The 7500-nt window shown below is 39.9% G+C and overlaps 2 protein-coding genes across 4 annotated transcripts in view; both read left to right on the top strand.

Moving 5' to 3' along the window:
* LOC149101937 (interferon-inducible GTPase 5-like) overlaps positions 1–6140 on the top strand; it is a 14088-nt gene extending 7948 nt beyond the window's left edge. Inside the window, exon 2 of one of the 2 annotated variants that reach the window (XM_089274823.1) lies at positions 2686–6140. In XM_089274823.1, coding sequence (XP_089130949.1) covers positions 2686–3694 — 1009 coding nt within the window. In that variant the 3' untranslated portion in view covers positions 3695–6140. Of the gene's footprint in view, positions 1924–2685 lie in introns of those variants that run through there. The other variant, XM_089274822.1, reaches the window with a different exon arrangement.
* Positions 6141–6499: 359 nt separating this feature from the next.
* Positions 6500–7500, top strand: part of LOC149101938 (interferon-inducible GTPase 1-like) — a 74685-nt gene continuing 73684 nt past the window's right edge. Inside the window, exon 1 of one of the 2 annotated variants that reach the window (XM_089274824.1) lies at positions 6500–7237. In XM_089274824.1, the coding sequence (XP_089130950.1) occupies positions 7047–7237 (191 nt within the window). In that variant the 5' untranslated portion in view covers positions 6500–7046. The remainder of the gene's footprint in view (positions 7238–7500) is intronic. The other variant, XM_089274825.1, reaches the window with a different exon arrangement.

Below are 7500 nucleotides of genomic sequence, written 5' to 3' on the forward strand. Positions count from 1 at the left end.
CATCTACCTTCACTAGAGTTTTGACTGAAAAGGAAGGTGTGAAATTCCAACAGATTTCAGTCGTCGTCCCGTGGCTGAGAAGGACGTTTGGACCTCAGTTGATGGTCATCACTCAGCCAAATATGTATTGTCTTGCATTGTATCGTGTCTTTGCTTTACACTACTGACAGGGCTGTCTCTAATTCTTTTAAGTTGGCGGGGATGTGCAAAAAGAAGCCGGGAAATCTAGCGGCTATTGTGATATGGTTGATTCCTATCAAAGTAGCCGGGGATCTAATGCAGAATTTCCGGGGCAAATTCCCGAGCCCCGGCATTAAATGACAGCCCTGACTACTAGCATGTACTAGTAGACACAGTTATTTCTCTCACATGTAGCACATAATACTGCGGGTAAAACACGGGAGTGTCCCGCCCTATGGATCCCGGGACCACAGTCCCGTATGCTGTTTCATAAGACATTCACAATTCTCACAGTCTGTTTTTTTTTGTTTTTGTTTTTGTTTGTGTTTTTGTTTTTGTTTTTGTTTTTGGCTAAAAGGGGGAGAAAACATTTCTCGATTTCTCTGTTCTAAAAATTCAAGCCTAGGGGTACCTCGGGCTCGCTTCCGAACTTTCGGATTTACCTGAACCGTTCTTTTATAGAGAAAATATGAGATTCTTATTCCGTGGTGATTTTGCGAGATTCCAAATTATTGGCTCGTTCTTTTGTGGCTGTTTTGGCTGTTCGTGTTTCGTTTTAGGAATAGTAGAATACGCGGAATGAGGGACGCGATCCATTGCGACAAAATTTCCGGAACTTCGGTACAAAATCAAATGGAACATTTATAGAAATTGCCGAGTTCTTTTCGTAAAATTTTGGGGCAGCCTACCAAGCTTGTCCTCTTCCTCCAGAAATTTGGAAATTCCGGAAATTTCCTGTTCCACTGGATATTTCATTTCGCTCAGACGTCTGACCGAAATGAAATGCTCAATGGAACAGAAAAACTTTTCGCAAATTCTCAGTTGTAGCGAAAAATACCGCTCCATTCGATAGAGGAAGAGGATAGTCTTAGTTGAGGAAATCTAAGTTTTGGCTCAAATTACACGTATTTATAAAAAGGATACTTTTGACCTGAGACCAGCGCTCAAAATAGCCTGGATCGAGCGTCCGAACTTGAGTTTCGATGTCACGTTCGGTGCAACATCAAGGGTTTGACGGGCTGCGCATGATTTTCCCGCCAAAACTTTCCCAAAGGAACGCATATACAGAACGCAGAAAACCGTGTTCTATCATTCTGCTATCAGGGGTGAACGTCTATTATATTCCGAGCATTCCCTTTTCGGAAAAGTCCCACAAAAAGGCGCTTTACATAGATTTTTATCTGCTAAAACCTTTACAATATTTTAAGTTCAAATAACTGTAATAATCGTAAAAAATTCTCTTCCCTCGATTGTGATTGGTTTTAAAAACCTCCATTTTCCGCTAATTCACTTGCCAAGTTGTTATCGGACAATTAAATAAGCGAATCACCTTCAAAGCAGTATTTTAAATCAACCAATCACAATTTCAGAGCGACATAAAACAATTTACGCTCCCTTTGTGAGTCTTTTAAGCAAAATTTATTTTCCTTTTATAACTTGGCTCTTCTTCTTTTCTTGGAAATTGTAATTTTTATGATTAATTAGTAATAAGACTGTTACATCTAATTCAGTTCCGGATACACTACGTTGTATGAAGACACTTAAAGATATTAAGATTGCGGTTAGATCTATTGTAAATTTACATATGTAAACCAGTCTTAGCTATTATATATTTATATCTTGTAATTTTTTAATTTCAGTTTTCTTTCGTTTAAAGTTGTTTTTCTCGGTAAATTAGCATAATCTTCCTAGAGGCCTAATCAGCCTCATCAACCCGAGTTGAAATAAAGTTATTTAGCTATCTATCTAAGACTTCGTGTCGTCCATCATACTCATATCACTTGTGTGATTACAGACCGAATTGGACTCTACTCGATCCTATTACCATCACTTGTCATGTATTGGTGTTACTATCCCAATATTTATTGGCTACAGACACGCAGCTCAGTACTGTTTTCGTGACGTCATATCTACAGACAATAGTTTTTATACACGCAGAAGTGACGTCACTTTGCAGCCAACAGTTATGCACGCCCGAGAAACACGTTTGTTATGCCCAAGCTTTGCAAGAGTTCTTTCAGCAAACGTTTAACCCGAACGGTTGTCAGATCAGTCATAAGTATAAGTTCAAGTTCTAAAATATGCTTTTAGAGTGGCCTTTTGTAAAATTTTTGTGGAAAATTTTAGGTTGCAAGTTTACGAATAAAATTGTTTACAAGTTGATGTCGATGTAGAATGTTTAGCTTCTTGTACACCCTCTTGTTTTTTAAAAAAGGCTCGAGCGTCTGCATAATAAAGCAATTATTGAATTCGGTTTGTGTTATCCGCCTCAGCGTTAGGCTTTGGCAGATAACACAAAACCTCAAATCTCGGCCATAATAATTGTGGCGATCACGCGATTGTAAGTCTAGCCCGCCTAGATTAGCCCTAGCTACCTGCGGGCCAGCCAACCTTTCATTCTAATCGGTTTTCACAATAAAATTGTTCCTCTTTTCTTCTTTTCTAAACGTCACCCAATAATTGTTAATTATAATGTAAGTAAGTTCACGTATTTTTGTTCTTCAGACTCTATGAAGACGATGAAGGGGCAGCTCCAGTTGATGTCACCGAGTGCACCAGGGAGCCGACCCCCTTTGATCACCCGACCAATACCAACATAAAGTTCTGGGATTTGCCAGGGATTGGGACTCCAGATTACCCAGACCTGGAGACGTACTGCGAGAAAGTGCAGCTGGAGAAGTACCATACGTACCTAATCTTCACAGCCACCCGATTTACCAAGAACGACTTGGAACTGGCCAAGAAAGTACGATCGATTGACAAGAAATTTTTCTTCATTCGCACAAAAATTGATGAAAGTGTTCGAGCCGAAAGGCGCAAGCGATCATTCGACGAAGAAGTAATGTTAACGAAAATCCGACGCAACTGTTTGGAAAGTCTGGGTGAGCTGCTGACCGACGAGCAAGATATATTTTTGATCAGCAACCACGAGCCCGAAAACTGGGAGTTTGCTCGACTAACCCAGGCCATTCTAGATGCATTGACGAGATACCAGCGAGAGAGTATGACCTTGTCTCTCGGCAAAGTCATAACAAGATCGTCGAATGAAATTTTTCAAAGGAAAGTTGATGTTCTAAGAGGGCGCATATGGAAGGTGGCTGCAGCTTCTGGTGCCGCTGCAGCCATTCCAGTACCAGGATTGTCGTGTGTCGTTGATGGTGCTCTAATTCTGAATGAACTCAGCTTGTACAGGACCCAGCTTGGACTTCCAGAAATAGGATCCACTGAATTTGCCAAGCTCCATCTCGCCACCAAAGAGAAAGTTCTTAGTGTTGGCCTTACCACTGCAGCACAGCTGAGCGGGTTTTTGGCATCCTATGCTGCAGAGGCAGCCGTCGAGGAAGTCACCCGTTATATTCCGGTTATCGGTTTGGCCATAGCCAGTGGTATGTCGTTTGGTGCTACGTATTATGCGCTGAGTAATCTCTTAACAAACGTTGAAGAAGCGGCAAAGTTAGTGCTGAAGGAAGCTGCCGAGAAGACAGCTGCCGATTTGGAACTGGAGGTTGATTGAGTTTGTTAACTTGTAAGTCTAATATGCGCGACTTGACTGCAGTTATTTGCCATCCGAATTATAGAATCTCGTGATACGATTTGTGTAAACTTGTGTCTGAGGGCGGGGTCTTATAAAAATAATACTTTCGTACACTGTCTTTATACGAACGACTAGCTTTTGTTACTGTTAATTTGTGAGCAAATCATCTGAATTAATGATACTAAAACTTCTTTACATTCCAGCTTTCACCACTTACATTTAAGAGAGACATTCAGTGAACGGCCAAAGTATTGCTACAATGGAACCTCGATTTAACGAAGTCGCTGGGGACCGGCCAAATTTGTTCGTTAAATCGAGGGTTCGTTATATCGACATAACGAATTTGAGGGGAAACGACCAAAGTGTTCGTTATATCGAGGTCACAGTTAATAATTGATTTGTAACACAGGTGACTTCTGTCACGCAATTCAATGCAATTTTCGTCACCCAGAAGTGCCGCGTTTTGAGATGCAATTCATGAAGCATCGTGGCTTTCAGTATCAATTATTTTCACTTTTGAGCAGACGCGCAGGTTTTGTTTACAAAAGAACGACACTTTCAGAATAGCGACTTAAAAATGTTGCAACATAGAGGTTATACAGAAAATTGTCTACGCAAACAAGGAAACGGGCTTTAGTGTTGTTATGTTGCACTACCCAACATTTCCGGAATTCAAAGAAGATGGAGCAGAATTTAATTGATGTCGAAATACTATAGTGCCATAAGGATTACAAGCATTTGTTGACTGTTGATCTGTTCAGCGTTTACCTTTTGTCGCTTGTTGACACTGTAATTCGTTATATCGAGGTAGATTTTACGTTAGGGCTTCCGGATTATGTTCGTTACATCGAAGAATTCGTTATATCGAGGTTCGTTATATCGAGGTTCGTTATATCGAGGTTCGTTATATCGAGGTTCTATTCCATACATTTTACTGTAACTTTGGTTATATCGAGGACTTCGTTAAATAGAGGTTCGTTAAATCGACGTTGCACTGTAACAAAGTCAGAAAACTTTTCTGAGATCATGCACCTTCGCACGTCAACAAGTTTGTAAGAAGAAAATACATGAGCTAATGATATGAGTTTTTCGAGATTAGTAGAACTATGTTGATTTACTAAAACAGTACATCTGTAAATCTTCTTTTTCTTTCTTTTTTTTTGGGGGGGGGGGGGGCGGGGATTTAGTCATGGTCAGTAGCATGCCGTTTTGTGCCACGTATCATGCTCTGAGTAGCTGCGAAAAGACAGCCCCCGAATCGGAACTGAAAGATTTATTAAGCTTGTTAACTCAATTGAACATTTGATTTCACAAGTGTGAAGTGTATATATAAGCAAGGCAGCCTGTATGTGCCAACATGGTCAACTTGATAGCAGTTATTTTGTATACGATTCGTGGAATCTGGATTCCGAAACTCTTGCTCGTCCTTTCGGGGTAGAATTAGACATAATTCTGAAAAGCTTGCACCAACTATTCTGGGGTAGCCTCTGTTAGCAGTACTTCGGCCTTTTAACTAGTAGGAAATGTGTCCATCCAGTAGCGCAAAAAATTGTGCTATCTACCAGTGAGCCAGACAGAAGCACTGATTTAACTTTTTGGCCGTAAATCAATAGTAAACAAATTAAATCGTCAAGGAAAACACGTGATTTATATTTGTGTACACAGACATGTACGAAAATAATTAACCGCTGACCAGCTCAACGTTTATTCTAAAACTTTGATTTATAGCGTAAACCGGGCGTGCTTTGATTTCAGAGAGCCTGAGGTACTCATAAGCACAAGATATACGTTTGACATGAGCTGATCTAGCGCTAGGTTACAGCTTAAATATGTGATGTTTACAGTAAAATAAATAAACTGGTCCCTAAGGTAAATTAAGTTTGAACTTTTTAGGATGTTTCGATACGTTTTTAATTGCAGAATTCTTGAAACCGCTGTCTAGGCAAACCAAAAAAAGTTAGGTTAGAAAGTAAATTGATATTGTACGTGCAAAAACACCAGAGTTAACTTTGTACATCGATTGTACACTTTTAGACAAGAAAGAATTTTTGTTTTCATTTTTTGTTTTGTTTTGTAATACTAGATGAAATATTAACCCCTGCAAAGAATGATAATTAAAAGTTAGAAATGTTAGAAAGTAAATTACTCGTGTAAACTAAGTGCAATAACACTACAGTTAACTTTATACAAGGTTAGAGAAGAAAGACTTTTTGTCACTTTTTTTTTATTTTTGTACTGACTAGACGAAAGATCAACCTTTGTAAGGAAAGATACAAATTAAAAGTTAAAAACAGTGTAAAAATTACCTGGTAATTGGAAGTTGATATTTTCCTGATAATTTTAAGAAAAAGATGATTTGTTCATATAAGCAAATGTTAGGAACAATACGACTATGCTGTAGAAGTAAACTGAAAGGAGAGCAGAAGCACAGTGTAGTGGAATTAACAATCTCTTCCTGGTTGGGCATGGTGGAGAGAGCAGGTCTTGCAGGGTTTAGCTCCATTACGAACACTACATAAAGCCATGATCCTCCCTGGTTTGTAGACTGTCAGCAGTCTCTCTCTTCACCCAAGTTTTGTAGCGCGCATTGGATCTGGTGATCGGTGAAGTCGCGAGCTACGAGAAAGGCAGGCTTATTTCTCCCTCTCCCCAATTCCTCCTCGTTCACGCTTGCACTTTACATGATAGCTCTAGCGCTCCTTCGCGCGAGAGATCGAGGGGGTGGGGGGGGGGGGGCATGACAACTGCGTGCAATCATAACCGTGGTAAAACGTGAAAAATAAGAAGATTCTGTTCCGATAAGGTTTTATTTTGAGAGTTCAAAGATGTTAGACTTGGGGATTCTTTTTTGGGACGAAGAGGTGTGGAGACCGTTCCGGAAAACTGATTCATTCATCGTTCAGAGGTACAAGGATGAACTGAAGGATTAACCAGGTAGACTGTGCGGGTACACCTCGACTATTACTGAACGTCAGTTTATTCACTATGGCAAGATTTGTTGAAATCGTTTCTTGTCTAATTTCACTTCCTCATGGTTATTTGTAATTAGCTTTTGGGCATCAAAATAACCAGCAAACAGTGCTGAAACTGCTACAACAATGGTATTTGCTCTTCCTTCAGTGAAGAGATAAAAACCTTTTGCGGGTAAAAAACAACCTTGGCGTGTTTGGTTTAAAGGTCAAAATGTAAAGAACCTCCTTTTGCAAGTTACAAGACATTACAAGACTCTTAAATGAAATGACACGCTGTAAACAAATTATCATACTGAAACAGCTGTAACCTCCGCACCACAACGTTTGTAACTCCATTTACTGCATTTTCCCTGTTCAACATGGGCGACTTCAGCGAATGGGAAATAATCGAAATGGCAGAGCTTAAAAAAGAAATCGAAGAGAGTGGCGTGTCGAACATTGAAGAGTTCTTCAAGAAGAGACTGGAGAAATGGCGAGAAGTGGAAGTGAACATCGCAATCACTGGTGACTCGGGAAGTGGCAAATCAAGCTTTATCAACGCTATTAGGGAGTAAGTACATTTCACCAACACGACTCCTTAAGTTACAATTTCAGTATTGGCTCTGTTCGAGTTTGTCATACTGCATACCGTTTGTTGTATTTAAACAAGAAGATCTGTTAGATCTTATAACCGCGCTTTAAAAATGAAACGGTTCGCTTAGCACTACCGTCGGAACGCAGTGCACATTCCAAAGCAGTCATTGATGATTCTTTTCTTACTGTAGACATCACATCACTTGATCAACACAAACTGTATTATTGCACCATCAGTGG

Source organism: Orbicella faveolata, unplaced genomic scaffold (assembly GCF_042242905.1).
Source record: "Orbicella faveolata isolate gen_17 unplaced genomic scaffold, um_ofav_v1 contig_36, whole genome shotgun sequence".
NCBI classification, from domain to species: Eukaryota; Metazoa; Cnidaria; class Anthozoa; order Scleractinia; family Merulinidae; genus Orbicella; species Orbicella faveolata.